We start from the raw sequence: 15,807 nt of genomic DNA, 5'->3' as shown, positions 1-15,807 counted from the left end.
ATTTCACTTTTATTTGTAGATTTTAATATTTTTATTTTTTAGACATCCACTTTCATAGACATTTTCATTATTTGAAAGGCAATATTTTTTCAGGATAAGATAATTGAGCAAAATATATTTCATGTTGCAATTTTTACAGCTAGCAGAGAAGAAAATCTAGAGTGCAAAAAGGGTAGCAAAGATCAAAGTGCATTTAGGCTCATTAATCATGGCATTTAAAGAGTTACTCAAAACGAGGACTCAATCACCATATCTTTAATTTCTAAGAGTTATTTAGTATCATCAACGTATTATTATTATTTTTTTTAAAAACAACGTCACTAAAACAAACCTGGCAAAAAAAAAAAAAAAAAGGGGTTTTAAACAACATAAGGTTTTACATCCTGCCTATTTCAAAATTAAAAATGATAAATGTATATGACCAAAAGATTACAGAAATGTTTTTATTTAGGGCGAATTTAGGTTTCCTGGAAGATCAGTTATACTCGGCCAGTTTAGCTTAGCAGCAGCAATATGAGAAAAAAAATAAGAAAAAAAACATTTTTACAAAGTGCAGGGTTTCCCAGGTTTGTTTGTTTAAGCTCTCCTTTCCTTGGAGGTCAGACCTTTCTCTTAAGCAAGAAAACTTGGTTGTGTGTGTGTGGGTGTGTGTGTGTGTGTGTGAGAGAGAGAGATAGAGAGGGCCCTTTTAATATTAGATAGGACAAGATACATATTAACAAGGGGATTATAAAAAACGTCAGGACGACCATGGCTGTTCTGTACTTCAGGTCCTCACACTGAACATGCACGTTCAGCACACGCTAGCTAGTAAACTCGGACCTTGGAGCACAGCACTTTTCTTATCTATTTTAAAGATTTCTGAGTTCATACTAATGATCTGTAGGTTCTAATGACATAACGCCCCTGTTGAGGATATTTTTGCACAACTGAAAGATTGCAGATGTTATGTGTGGTGTTTAGTGATTGAGGTAACATAAGGAAAAGATTTTATATACATTTTAAAAAGGGAGATTGTAGCACTGGTAAAGCTTTAGAGTCAAAACTAAATTTCTAACAGCAGACAGACATGGAAATAGAAATGTATGAAAATGTAAAACGGAGGACGGGATACCACATCCAGCGGGAAGTCATGGATGAACTCAAAGTTGATGAACTTGGAGAAAAATCAGACGTCCACACATCATTTTTGGACAAAATGAAAGAGTCCATAAGGTAAGAGATGATGAAAATGCTTTTGTTAATACTTGAGGTTCAGAGTCTTTTGGACAAGAAGATTATTATGTTGGAGGACCCTCGTTACTACTCCTACTACTACTACTACCACTAATAATAATAATAATAATAATAATAATAATTATTATTATTATTATTATTATTATTATTATTATAAAGACCAAAACATATTAAAATGGTGTGCCATATCTAAATACAACAACCTGGGAATCAGCATTAGCAGATACCGGAAAGCCAAAAACAATACAGCGTAGTCATGATACTGTACTGTAGGTGCAGTGGAATTGATTAAAGAAGGATTTCATCAACATCTAAACTAGATTCCAAGAATGCCAAGTGTGTTCGTAGCTCAGAATATACTTTATGGTGCTCTGTGGGAATACACACACCTTATGCAAAATGTAAAGAGAACTCTTGGCCATGGCCAGAAACGCTTGATAATAATAATAATAATAGTAAAAAATAACATCTGATCGATTTACTCATGTTCCAAGTGCTTTAATATCCTTCACATGAACCTATACTGGATACGCTGTATAGAGAATGAATAAATGAATGAATGAACATACATAATATACATAATAATTTATTCATTTGGACTTTATATTTTACTGATTGCTCCAACCAAATGCTCTTAGACGTTCATATACTGTAGGTGATAAGATATGTGGTTTTTATGGTTACACTTATGTATAATATAGGCATGTAGTACATGGCACATAAAGATTAGGTTAAAAAGCATGCACTGTATTGCTTTACAGTTTCCTGGAATGCATAAACTGCTTTTCTAATATATTATTCTTATTACGGGTTTATATTTTGAAATGTTGCCTGAAAATGATATTTTTCACATATTCCACTTAGGAAGCTTTGCTCAAGGGCTCAACAGTGGCAGCCTGGTTGTGCTGGAGCTTGAACCCTGCCGTTCCGTTCAGTAACCTGATACTGTATATACTGTAGTCTGTATATCAGTTGTTCACTTGCTAGCCTTTTTTAGGTCATAAGACATAAACCTAATTAAATAAAAAAACAAATTTACCTATGACTTTTACAAAGTGCTGACACTTGAGTTTACTTGCGAAATGCTAACTAAGTCATCATATCAACAATTTCATATTCATATTCGTTACTGCTCACAATTACTATAATTGAATAAAAATAAAAATTGCAGTATGGACCTGTAAAATTATTTAATCACAAAAGGCTACAATTTATTACTGGTAATAGTCTGAAATATATGTTATTTTTTAATGATAAATAAACATTGGCAAACATCCTCTTAATTAGATCATTTGTTACATTGTTTGCTCTTAGCTTAGATAAATATGTTCAAATAAAAATTGGTACCTTTAATAGTTACATATCGCAATTTAGATCGCAATCACAATATTTGTCAAAATAATCGCAGCTGATTCTGAGAAATTATAATGCTTTACCGGTTTACTTTAAACCTGTGTTTTAGGCTGTAACCTACTGTATTGTATATCATTTTGATTTGACAGTTCAATAATGCTGTGCTGTAAAAAACAAACAATTTTAACATAGTGTCGTTTTTTTTGATTACCACTTTGAGAATAAAAGTTTTGCTTACATTTATCATAATGTTCGATTACACAGTAACTGAGAATGAAAACCCTCCCATTTGAGTCTCACCTCAGTCTCTGTGCCAGGTGTTCTGGTCCTCGTGTAAAGAGCTGCTTTCTGTCATCTGTTCCCGTGCTGTCATGGCTGCCACGGTACCCAATCAAAGAAAACGGTTTCGGAGACCTTGTCTCAGGGATCAGTGTGGGCATCATGCACCTACCTCAAGGTTACACACACACACACACACACACACACACACACACACACACACACACACACATCTACACTACCTATCTTTCTATATCTTTCTATATATATGTGTGTGTGTGTGTGTGTGTGTGTGTGTGTGTGTGTCTTAAATGTTGCGGAAAACATCCCTGCATGCTTTAGGACATATACATAATTATTTTCTGTAATCCATGAGAGAGAGACCAAATGCGTACTAATATTGATGTAACAGCCATAACAGACATGTGGCTGTAAGAGACTCTGCAACCACATGTACAGTAAACAGTAAAAAGAAAACCAAAGCATAAACATGCCTGAGTACATTTATAATGTAATTATTTTAACTGATATTAAGTGCATACAGTACTTGTCTAACATTAGTAAATGCTATAAATGTTGTGCATACCGATCAGCCATAACATTAACACCTGGGAATCAGCATTAGCAGATACTGGAGATCCAAAAACTTTGTTAGTGGCAGTCATGATACTGTAGGTGTACTGGAATTAATTAAGGAGGGATTCCATCAACATCTGGACTAGAACCCAGTTAAAGCCTCGTGGGTGAAAATACAGACATCTTCTGCAAAATGCAAAGAGAATTCTGATTGAGTCCTTGGCACATGGCCAGAAAAGCTTGATGATAATAATAACAATAATAATAATAATAATAATAATAATAACATCCAAATGCTCTTCGAATTTAATATAAGTGGTAAGTCAATGTTGCTTAAACTAAGCAGTGTTAGGTACAGGTTTATAGTTCTGCATCTATTATAAATTATTCAGTTACAGACATCTAAAAAACATTTAACGATATTTAGAGGTGATGTATGTCTGTGTGTGAAAAGGTATGGCGTATGCACTGCTAGCTGCTGTCCCACCTGTGTTCGGCCTCTACTCGTCTTTCTACCCCATCCTTCTGTACTTCATCTTTGGGACTTCTAAGCACATCTCAGTGGGTAAGTGCATAAACACACACACACACACACACACACACACACATAAGCAGGGGATGACTGGTATAAATCACACACTCGCTGTTGTAGGTACTTACGCCGTGATGAGTGTGATGATCGGTGGTGTAACAGAGCGCATGGCTCCAGATTCAGATTTTTTGATCATGAGCAACAGCTCGAATGTCACTAACATAGACATTGTGGCACGTGATAACGAGAGGATCAAGATTGCTGCAGCCGTCACCTTTCTATCCGGCATCTTTCAGGTATGTTCTGTGTGTGTGTGTGTGTGTGTGTGTGAGAGAGAGAGAGATATGGGAAGAGGATTCTTTAAAGTAGGCTGCTACCACATGATGTTGTGTTGATTAGACAGCTGCATGAATGCGCATGGTAAAAATAGATAAATGTAAGGTCTTTTTTTTTTTTTTTTACAATACCTATAAATAGATTTTGTAGATAGAATGTTGACTTGACCTGCTAAATATTATTACCTGATAGCTTGGAGTATTGAGCCAAGCTTTTCGTTATGTTGTGTTCTGTCACACTAATGTGTGTGTGTGTGTGTGTGTGTGTGTGTGTGTGTGTAGCTGCTCCTAGGCCTGGTGCGATTTGGATTTGTGGTGACGTATCTTTCTGAGCCCTTGGTCAGAGCCTACACTACAGCAGCAGCCATTCACGTTATAGTGTCCCAGTTTAAATACACATTTGGAATCAGCCCGAAACGCTACAGTGGACCTCTCGCTCTTATATTTGTGCGTATTAACACATTGCACACACATATACACACACAGACACAAACACACAGACACACACATACATGCAAAATCAGACATGCTCAGCCTGTAAATTATTAAAGAAGCTGCTCTTTTTTTTCCTTGAAGATGCCTTTTGTAATGTTTTTATTCCTATAATTATCAACAATTTAAATACATTTTTATGATCTCTATGTAAGGAGTTCAAGAGATTCAAGTTGGATCCAGTTTGATTTGTGCATTCGAATCAAACTGGGACTTTCTTGTGACTGAACAAGTCAAAACGGTTTAATGTTTACTGATGACTTTGAGCACACTACGGTGATGAGACACTACAGTAAAACATTTAAACAGTGCAAATGTTTAAAAAAAAAACTTTTATAAATGTGCAATATATTGTAATACTGTATATAAATCCATATACTGTATATTAATCCATTTATGGGAAACTAGTGCTTATATTTATTAATATATTGCAATATATGAATGGACCATGTATGAACACATACTGTACAGTATATATTGCAGTAAAGACGAAAAACAATATATTTATACTTTATTGAATCATTATTGAAACTTTACGCATGTAAAGTTGCACAAAGTCACTTTTTCTATGCATATTTGCACACCATTATATTTCTATTTGTAGAGTATATTTCTATTTTCAGTTTCTATTTTTAGTTCTATTTTTCCTAGTTAAATTATTATTATTATTATTTTTTTTTCTATCGTATTTCTTTTATTCATATTAATTACTTATTTTAAGCTTTAATTCTCTTTTTAAGGTCACTGGCGGTCGTGTAAGCATTTCACTACATTTCGTACTGTGTAAGACTGTGTATGTGACAAATAGAATTTGAATTTGAATTTGTTGTTAAAGAATTATACACACACTTTTACTTTTCCTCTGATCAATGCTTATAAAGTCTATTTTGTTCACATACATTAAGCTATACATATATATATATAATATTATATATTATAAATATAATATATTTCCCAATAATTTTTTATATATCGGATACAATATATTATTCTGTATGTTGTGAATATGTTTTTGAATATGAATATCTTTTTTTATTAGTTAGAATCAGTTAGTGTAGCAACAAGGAATACTAACATTATCAAATCTTTTCAATTTACCAGTAGATCGGAACACTAAATTGTTCAGTTAATATATAGAGAACTATATTTTCTTTGTGTAAGGGCGAGCCCAATGCATTCGTTTCCATGAATATTTAGTAAGTGGAACAACTTATTCTTGGAAATGCACAGATAACTTTTTACCAACTTGTGGAAGAGATGAATCAGTCTAGGGAACGAACACTGCTTGCACATTATGTGAACTTGGCTGGGAGTTACTGCCACATCCCTGTACAGTCCTGACCTCGCTCCAAGCCACTTCCACATATTCGGGCCATTAAAAGAATTCCTGGAAGGCCATCATTTACGGCAGCATTTCATGTTTCCGATGAAGCACTAGTAAAATGCTAGAAACCGAAACCCATGAACACAACTGCATCTCAAGTCACAGACAGCAAAAAACATTAAAATAACAAACAGATCATTTAACATGAGTAACCCTGGCTAGCGTTTGTATAATGATACAAAACCTCAAGGCATTTGAAATCAAATATATTTCTCTCTCCCTCTCTCTTTTGCTGTCTTTCACTCCACAGACGGTGTTGGACGCATGTTCTTTGCTCGGTGAGACAAACATTGGGACTTTGGTTGTGAGCATTGTAACCATCTTGGGTTTGGTAATTGCTAAGGAATTGAACACCTTTCTGGCACGCAAACTTCCTGTTCCAATTCCTGTTGAGCTTTTTGCTGTGAGTGGATTTACACACATGTACTGTACATTCCTCACACTCATACACCCACACACATGATGTTTGCATGCATGACATTTAACATGAATTAATACCAGTGACATGGTGGTATAGCAGATAGCCTTACAGCTCTAGGTTCTTGATTATGTTCTTCTTTTAACCTCATGGTCCTGGAATAGGCTGTATGATCCTGATTGGAAAAAAAGAGTGAATAAATTTATAACGTAATATAATTTACTTTTGTGATGCTATACTGATATCAGAGATCAAAGCATTCACCAGAATTCACCTGATTCTGTTGTCCCCAGTTATGGTAATATGTCTTAGACAAGTTGTCCTCTGTTCTTGTGCGTGATCACATCACTGAATATCACATGCCATAAACTGTGTACAATTTCATTTGAAATTTAATGTTGTGGTGTATGAGGCCAAATAGCAAAAAAACATTGTTTGAAAATTTTTAGACCTGACAGTAGTTTCTGTGTTGTTAGTTTTTTTTTTTCACATCTAAATCACATCTACTCAAGCAAACACTCCTGCAGGCTATATGAGTTCATTTTATTAATGCTTGATGGCATAATTACTGTTGTGATTTTATTTTCACCCACTTATGAATAATGAAAATACATTTATGATTAGATATAAAATATGATGATAAATGCATTTTAATTACATTTGGAACACTGTGTGTGTGTGTGTGTGTGTGTGTGTGTGTGTGTGTGTGTGTGTGTGTGTGTGTGTGTGTGTGTGTGTGTAGATTATTATAGCTACCGTAGTTTCATGGCAATTTGATTTCAAGACTGCGTACAATGTTGAAGTCGTAGGTTCCATCCCATCAGGGTGAGTCCTTATTTTCTTTTTCACTGCATTGCATAATTCCCCAGGTGTGTAAATCATGTGGCGAAAATGCTTAGAGTGCTGTGAATAAACAATTATAAAACAACTTCCTAAAATAATTCTGTGTGTTTAGTCTAAAGGCTCCGGTGTTGCCTGCGTTCTCCAAAATGGGATCTATGATCGGTGATGCCTTTGCTCTGGCAGTTGTGGGTTACGGGATTGCCATCTCCCTTGGCCGAATCTTTGCTCTCAAGTATGGCTACAAAGTCGATAGCAATCAGGCAAGACAGGCTTGTAAATAAATCATCAGTATACTGTAAGTTTGATGACTGCTGTGATATGCCATGAAGCTTGGTAAAATCTCTGTATTTAATTCTTTACTGTTTTTTTTTCTTTCCACAGGAGCTGATAGCATTAGGGCTGAGCAACTCAATCGGTGGTGTGTTCCAGTGTTTTGCCATCAGTTGTTCCATGTCTCGCACTATGGTGCAAATAAGTACAGGGGGAAAGACTCAGGTCAGAATGCCGCATGAAATCTTTAATGGAATAAATCAGTCAGATTCATTCAAACAACGTTTGCGACAAAAATACTGTACTTTGTGATGTGGAGTTAGGATTGTTAGTAAAAAGAAGCGTTAGAGCTGGGAACACCGCTAAAATGTGCAGTGGTTCTTCAGGACCAAGCATGGCAACCTCAGTCAAGTCACATTTTAATTAGTACTGTTAATCAATTCTAAATTTTAATCTAGTTAATCTATTTAATCCCGATTATTCACAATTTTAAAATACTTAGATTTACAGTACTTAAATACTGCAATAAATGTGCAATGTTGGAATAAAGAAATGCACGACAAATGCGTTAGGGGAAACAGATTATACAGCTGTATAATATCTCATTGTTAGCATTTAACAAAAGTTAAATTAAAATCTCTCAGGTATGAATAGCACAGCATGCAGTAGCTGGGTATTGTGATACACCTTCAGCAGGGCTCAAACCCGGATCCTTAGATAAAAAAAAAAAAAAAAACCTAGAGCCTTAGCCACCTGAGCCAACAGGCTAACATGCTTATGTTTTTATGCATTCTTATGTTTTTATGCATGCACCGGAGAGCTGCAATTATGGAGAGCCATTAGGGTCAAACTGGGTCATGTGATTATTTTGCATATAAAATTCGTAAAAAAAAAAAATTTGATTTCCAGTTAATCACATGCATTAACGTGTTTATATTGTCAGCCCTAATTTTAATACATTTTAAAACTGGTTCTTAACTGGATGGTGCCATTAATTGTTTAGTCATATTTAACTAAAAACATCTTATCTCATGCAGTAGGGAGAAGATTGAGAAGAATCAGTTAGTTTTATAACTCACTAACCAATAGTCTGTATGCAAGACATACTTAATCTCTTTCTCTCTCTACCAACATTTAGGTTGCAGGTGCTCTCTCAGCTTTAGTGATGCTTGTGATCTTGCTAAAGATAGGAGAACTCTTTGAAGAGCTGCCAAAGGTATCCAAAAGGATAAAGATGTGTGTGTGTGTGTGTGTGTGTGTGTGTGTAAACAGTCACAAAAAACCTGTCAAATTTATTCCTAAAATACACCAAAGTAAGTAACTTTTTTTAAGTTTTGTGTGTGTATGTGTGTGTGCATATGTGTGCATGTGTGTATCTAGGCAGTATTGGCTGCTGTTATCTATGTGAACCTGCATGGCATGATGAAGCAGTTTGCGGACATTAAAACACTCTGGAGGACAAACAGAGTGGACATGGTGAGACAAAGAAATGAAGAGATGTTCATTATGAATATTGTATAAATAAAGTCTTTAAGGCTGCTTCTTATCCAGAAGAGGAACAAAAGTCAGAGCAGCAGGAGAAGCGTAATTTGTATAATGTTCTATTACTACAGTGGAATGTTTGTTTTTTGTTTTATTCATTTATAAATAGAGAGCTTTGTGCTTTCAGTCTGTGCGCGGAAGCTGTACTGATACCACTTTGTTTACTGTGCTGTCCATCTGCAGCTTATATGGGTGATGACATTCATTCTCACGATCCTGTTCAATCCTGATCTGGGTTTGGCAGCATCCATCGCCTTCTCCATGCTCACTGTCATATTCAGGACACAGCTGTGAGTTCAATGTTCAGAACGATTTCCACATGAGTTACACCTTAATCCAGACCCTAACATTAATGTCCTGCATTCTCCTTTTATTTCAGCCCTAGGTATTCTCTTCTTGGCCAGATACCTGGCACTGACATCTACAAACCCATAGAGGACTATAACCAGGTACAGAAAAGTCAGAATTTAAAAGACACTTAGTAAAGGAAATATTTCTTGACAGTATTAGTGATTTTTTTTCTTCCGAAACAGCACTAGTTAGTGAGAATAGGGAAACAGGTATCATCACAGCTGGAAGCCCCACAGACCTGGTGGTGTCTATAGCAGCTTTAGGTGCCGTAATACAACATACCACACCACGACGAATCTAAAATGCAATTGGTTATGTGACGCACACATTAAATCAAGTATTAGTTTATAGGTTTAAAAAGAAAGGATACACCGATGTTTGTGCAAAATACAATTCAATCTTTTATCAATTTGCTTGAGAAAAACAAGAACCTTCAGTCGATGATTTCTGCACATATTCAAAGATGCGCCATTACCTTAATGGCATACAATTCTTAAAGAATGTGTCCCAAATCTGAGGCTAATGGATCAGCTCTTGAAGAACAGCTTGCCCTGATGATCAATCTACTCTTCATACTCTTAGTGGCATGTCTACTCATCTGCTCAGAGAACAACATCATTTAGGATCTAGCATGACTAGTCTGGAGAAAAAACCTGAACCAATAGAACACAAAGCACAAAAGAGAGTTCTTTTGTAATGAGATTTGGCCTACACCAATCAGACACACAATCTGTTATTTCAACACAGCCTCGGTCAATTTCATGGATGAAGGACTAGCTAGGGAACTTCAAATGAAGGTTCACTTAAACATCCACTTGAACATCAATTTGAACATCCATTTGAAGGAGGTGCCGTTATTAGTGGATCCTTCCCAAGCAGCAGGAGATGAGCTCTTTGCATACTGGCTACAACCTTTTTGAGTTGCTGAAAGCAGAGCCATAAATATGAGTATACACCCAGCTTTAAAAACTGGTTGGTCTCTGATTAGCATTTAGCCCTTGCCACTAGGTCAAGCATTGCTGGAACAGCTATGAGAACCATATTTCTAAAGTGGCTAGAAGATATCCGCATTTATAAAATGAGATTAGGAGTTTGTGGTGCCTTCGACTTCCAGGCATTTCTCTGTCATCACATACTGTACATTGAAAGTATCCTAATTTAATCTCAATAGTTTGAGAGTCATGTGAAACACGTCTAGTAGGTTATAGCAAGGATCGTTGAACACCAGCTGTATTTTAAACAAAAGAAACTTGAGTTGAATTACCCCATGGATAAAAAAAAAAATCACTACTATAACTATACTATACTATACTAGAACCTTTAGAGACTCTTGGAGTGTGCACTTCTTGAACTTCTAGAAGTGTTTTTATTTACAGCAGTACCCTTGAAGCACCACTCACTTTCTTATTGAGACTTGGTTCCCAAGCAAGTCTAACTGAGACTCAAGGACGTATTCACCATGACACTGATTCTGACACAGATTCTTCTACACTTTCTGAAAAAAAAAATTATTGGAGCTATGATTATGATTATGGCAACAATGTGCTTTCAAGGAACAGCATAATTGACTGGAAAGAGCAGAATATCTCTGTGTAATTGAAAGGGATCATAACAACCTAGAGTATTGCAAAACAGCAAAGCCAGTTGGAAACTTAGAGGGACCCACACACAGAGAGTTGGATGGATGGATGAATGGATGGATGAATGGATGAATGGATGGATGGATGAATGGATGGATGGATGGATGGATGGAACCAAAGTTATGAAGACTGTTGAAGGGAAAAACAGACCTCTTGACCTTGTTAGTTTTTCTGGTGAAAAAAAATCATGTTCATTTGGTGTGTGTGTGCATGCGTGTATGTGCGTGTGTGTGTGTGTTTGTTTGTTTTTGTTTTTGCAGGTTCTGCAGATTCCAGGTATTGTGATTTTCCGGTGCTCTGCTACGCTGTACTTTGCAAATGCGGAGATGTATACAGAACACCTCTATGAGAAGGTTATCACACACACACACTGCAAACTGTCCAGCTGTGGAATATTAATACTTTGTCAATGCCTTTATACTAAAATCCATAACAATACCCGAAGGTGATATACAGTAGATACACACATTCTAAACTCAATGTAATAATGTAATTTATAAAAAAAGCTAGAGTGTATCCCATGGCCAAGTAGCGAGTAAAAGCATGGGAACATCAAACGTGTGTTCAGATCAAAGGCTTAGAATTTAATGTTTATACTACTATGACCTTGCAAAGATTTCGTGATTTTATGCGTGAGCTCTTTAACAGTTCATGCAACAAAGAATTATAATGGAATGAGGAATGAGGTCAACTCTCTTTCTCTGTTTTTACTTCTCTGTTTCTCTTCATCATCTCTAAACAATCAGCAGGACAGATTCCTCTACTATAAAAAACCTGCGTGATAAGGCTAAATTTGCTTTAATTTAATCTGTATAATCATAGATAATTTGATATCATTATGAAAACCATTGCCCAGGACATTTTCAGTATAATTTCTATACAAATTCGATGATAAAAGTAGTACGGCAAGTTTTAATTAAGTACAGCCTGAAATCTTATATATTTTTACACAACATTGGAATGCATCCTTTATGTTTCATATGACGTAGAAATAAATATTGTAATTTATACTTACATTTAAATATAACACCCGCAATGTGCGTATGTGTGTAGAGTGGGGTAGACGTGCCTAAACTCCTTTCACACAAGAAAAAGCTAGAGGCAAAGAGACTCAGGAAAGAGAAGAAGGAGGCTAAACGAGCAAAGAAACAAGCAAAGGTAAGCCTGGAATTTAAGCTTTAGTGTGTTATGGGTGCAGGAATATGTCTATGAGCCTGAGTTCTCTGTGTTGTCCAGGAGGAGGCTGCAGAAATGTCAGACAATAAGGAACAATATGAGGTTGCAGTTGTAGCAAGTCCAGAGTATGACCTGAGCCATGACCCCTCTACACCCAAAGCCATCATCCTCGATCTCAGTCCATTGAACTTCCTGGATACAGTAGGAGTGAAAACGTTACGCAATGTGAGAACCCTAGTTTCCAAGATCACAGCTACATTAATGCTTAAAAACAAGAATGTGGCATAAACATAAACAGCAGTTATTATGTAATGCATTATAACCTCTCTGCTTTCTTCTTCAGCTCCATAAGGATTTTGGGGATGTTGGAATTAAAGTGTTCTTATCAGGGTGTCAACGTGAGTAATGACCACTAACACTGTGTATGAATTTGAGATGCTGCACACAAGCACTTAACACAACACAACAAGCAACATTTAAATAGAGTTTATACACCAATCAGCAATAACATTATGACTAACTGCCTAATCACAGTGATGCACAGTTTTTTAGGAAGCACAATGACTTGAATGACTTTGGGAAAATTGTCCAAATTGTTATGCTATATACAGTATATATACAGAATATATAGTGGAACCTTGGATTGCGAGTAACGCAGTTTGCAAGTGTTCCGGCAAGATGAGCAAAGATTATTAATAAATTTTGACTTAAAAAACAAGCAAGTGTTTACAAGTTTACAAGTACAGAGTATCATGTATCACGCATGCGCTTCTTGTTTTGACGCCGACCGTCACGTGATCACAACTGAGCCACAACTGAGGTTTTTCTCCCACTGCGGAATTGTGGGTTATTGTCTCCCCTGCTGAGTTTTAGTGCAGCCACTCACTGGTATAATTAACATCCGTGCACTCGTGTACTCTTTACTATAACACTGTGACCACATGTGTGTGTGTGTAAAGCAAAAGAAAGTCTCATTAGAGAGGTTAAAGATGCATTTTCTCCCGCTCTGTGTGGGCATGCGCAATTTGACTCTGTGCCCCTTCACACACATGCCTTTTTAACCTCCACCCCCTCTTGGCTTCAGACATACACACAAACACACACACACACACACACACACACAGCACCTGCGGGTGTACACGGAAACACTTATCTCGCTGGATTTATTTTTACTTTTAAGTGCATGTTAATTTGTTAATTTTTACTTTATATTTCCTATTTATAATTTTATGTATTTATTTTTGGGAGCTGTGGAACGAATAATTTGAGTTTCCGTTCCATTCCTATTGGGAGATTTGCTTTGATTTGCTTTGATTATTTATTTAGGGTCATCACACCATTTTTTTTTACATGGTTTTATTAATTTATGCTTACTGTTTGTTTTATAGTCTTCTTTAAATATAGAGACATTTTTAAAGACTTTTGCACAGTACAGTATAGATATGGATCACATACATGTAAAGCTAATTTGTTATCATACAGTTAAGTAAATAAATCCTAACTTACAAAAGTAGGATATCTCATATCTTATATTTTATGTTGACAATTTTTTAAACATGAACTTGATTTTACAATGGGTGGCTTGATTTTGCAGTTGACTGTAGATCTAACAGGCTGGTCTTGTTGAGATGAAGTGTGTGAAAGCATAATAATGCTGACTCTGGCGAAAAAAAACCAATCATTCTCTCTCTCTCTCTCTCTCTCTCTCTCTCTCTCTCAGGATGTGTTACAGACAGTTTGGAGAAGGGAGATTTCTTCAATGACAAAATCACTAAAGCGATTCTCTTCTCCAGTGTCCATGATGCTGTTCTTAACTGCCAAGGAGAAAACACAAAGGAGGTCAGACTGACAACACTCACTGTTATTAAATAGAGCCATGTTAATGAGGAAACGACATATTTTAATGGTTTTGCAAAGTGAAATTCTGTAAAGACTGTTCTTACAAGTAACATCTCTTATCTTCTCCTTTTTCACAGTCAAAGACGGCCACGTATTTCTGAACCCGAATCACCACATATACAGAACATCCTGAACGTTAAAAGGAAATACATGATAAAAACTAACACTCCTCTGTAAAAACAAAAACACTGTTACATTTTTAACTTGAATTTGTTTAAATCCATTACATTAATAAATGATAAAATGTTATAGCTGATAGCTGTGATGACATCATGATATAAAAACTATCAGCATGTTTTTATATATAGACACAGGTTGCTATTGTATAGTGTAATTTATAGCACAGCAGATTTCAAATGTTCATTAAATCATTAAGAAGATGATATTAAATCTAACTTTGTGATCAGTTCAATTTAATAAATCTACTTAATACAAACGTGAACATAATTTTCTTGTAAATTACAAATAATTGATCAATAAATCAACTCTGACAAAATGAACTTCCTGCGATATTTAAGACTGAATAAAGTTTTTTGTTTGTTTTTGATAACTACATGCTTTATGCTTTTTTTTGTAACCGCAGACTGGATTTGTATCTCCTTTGACAATAATATTAATAATATATTGGGCTATATATATTTATTTATTTATTTATTTATTTATATATATATATATATATTTATTTATTTATTTATTTATTTTTATATATATATATATATATATATATATATATATATACTAATACACAAACTAAAATAATTGGAGTAACAAGTAAACTATTATATGCATTGAGTCAATTAGTGTATGTGGGGGGGGGAGTTGTTGCAGCAAACTTTATTATTATTATTATTATTATTATTATTATTATTATACACTGCCCGGCCCAAAAAACTTATATCTAAAAATGCTGCCATTAGAGAAGATGTGATACTTAGGTCATTCGGTTCATTCAGGTCATCAGCTGATTTTTATTGCCACATACTGTTGCTAAGTATAGACCTCACCAGATGAAGCAATCCCAGATCATAACAATGCCTTCAGTGCTTTGTACAGTGGGAACTATGCATTATGTGCTTTCATCTTACATTGATCAGCCCATTACATTGGTATATGGTCAATCTGAACTCATTAGACCACCTGTCTTTTTCCATTACCCCATAGTGCAAGCTTTCAGTCCAAATTTAAGTGTTTTCTTGGGGTCACACACCTTTTTAGCCCCAGTCCTGTGTGTTCTTATCACATTTGGAAATGCACTTACTGTAACTGTTAACATAGTTTTAGTCATTGCAAATCTCCTTAATTGTTTTCGGTGCTTGATGCAGGCCAGTATTTGGGCCCTTTTGAAATGGTGCTAATTTTCGTCAGGCAATGTATTTTTTGCAGGAATGTTATAATCAACATGTTTCAGAGAGAACAAAGAAAGCTAGACATGTGGAGACTTACAGTAGAGACAGTCAGTTGATGGAAAGGTTCATTAGCAA

At 35.5% G+C, this 15,807-nt stretch overlaps 1 protein-coding gene across 1 annotated transcript; it reads left to right on the top strand.

Annotated features, from left to right (window-relative positions):
* Positions 1-779: 779 nt before the first annotated feature.
* On the top strand, positions 780-14,829 carry LOC128530776 (solute carrier family 26 member 6-like). The gene is made up of 19 exons (XM_053504893.1): positions 780-1,215; positions 2,907-3,046; positions 3,899-4,009; positions 4,097-4,272; positions 4,594-4,758; positions 6,438-6,590; positions 7,348-7,430; positions 7,561-7,708; positions 7,830-7,943; positions 8,857-8,934; positions 9,099-9,194; positions 9,444-9,550; positions 9,640-9,709; positions 11,512-11,604; positions 12,305-12,409; positions 12,488-12,652; positions 12,771-12,825; positions 14,148-14,266; positions 14,404-14,829. The coding sequence occupies exons 1-19, from the start codon at positions 1,070-1,072 to the stop codon at positions 14,425-14,427; spliced, it is 2,148 nt and encodes a 715-aa protein (XP_053360868.1). The 5' UTR covers positions 780-1,069; the 3' UTR covers positions 14,428-14,829.
* The last annotated feature ends 978 nt before the right edge of the window (positions 14,830-15,807 follow it).

Source organism: Clarias gariepinus, chromosome 9 (assembly GCF_024256425.1).
Source record: "Clarias gariepinus isolate MV-2021 ecotype Netherlands chromosome 9, CGAR_prim_01v2, whole genome shotgun sequence".
NCBI lineage: Eukaryota > Metazoa > Chordata > Actinopteri > Siluriformes > Clariidae > Clarias > Clarias gariepinus.
This window is presented reverse-complemented; position numbering and strand designations above follow the sequence as displayed.

Bases quoted from the DNA above. Each gene is read 5' to 3' on its own strand.
- LOC128530776 (XM_053504893.1), top strand. From the start codon at position 1,070: ATGGAAATAGAAATGTATGAAAATGTAAAACGGAGGACGGGATACCAC. The intron at 8,935-9,098 runs GTATCCAAAAGG...GTGTGTATCTAG, and splicing joins TCTTTGAAGAGCTGCCAAAG to GCAGTATTGGCTGCTGTTAT. The intron at 9,195-9,443 runs GTGAGACAAAGA...GTCCATCTGCAG, and splicing joins GGACAAACAGAGTGGACATG to CTTATATGGGTGATGACATT.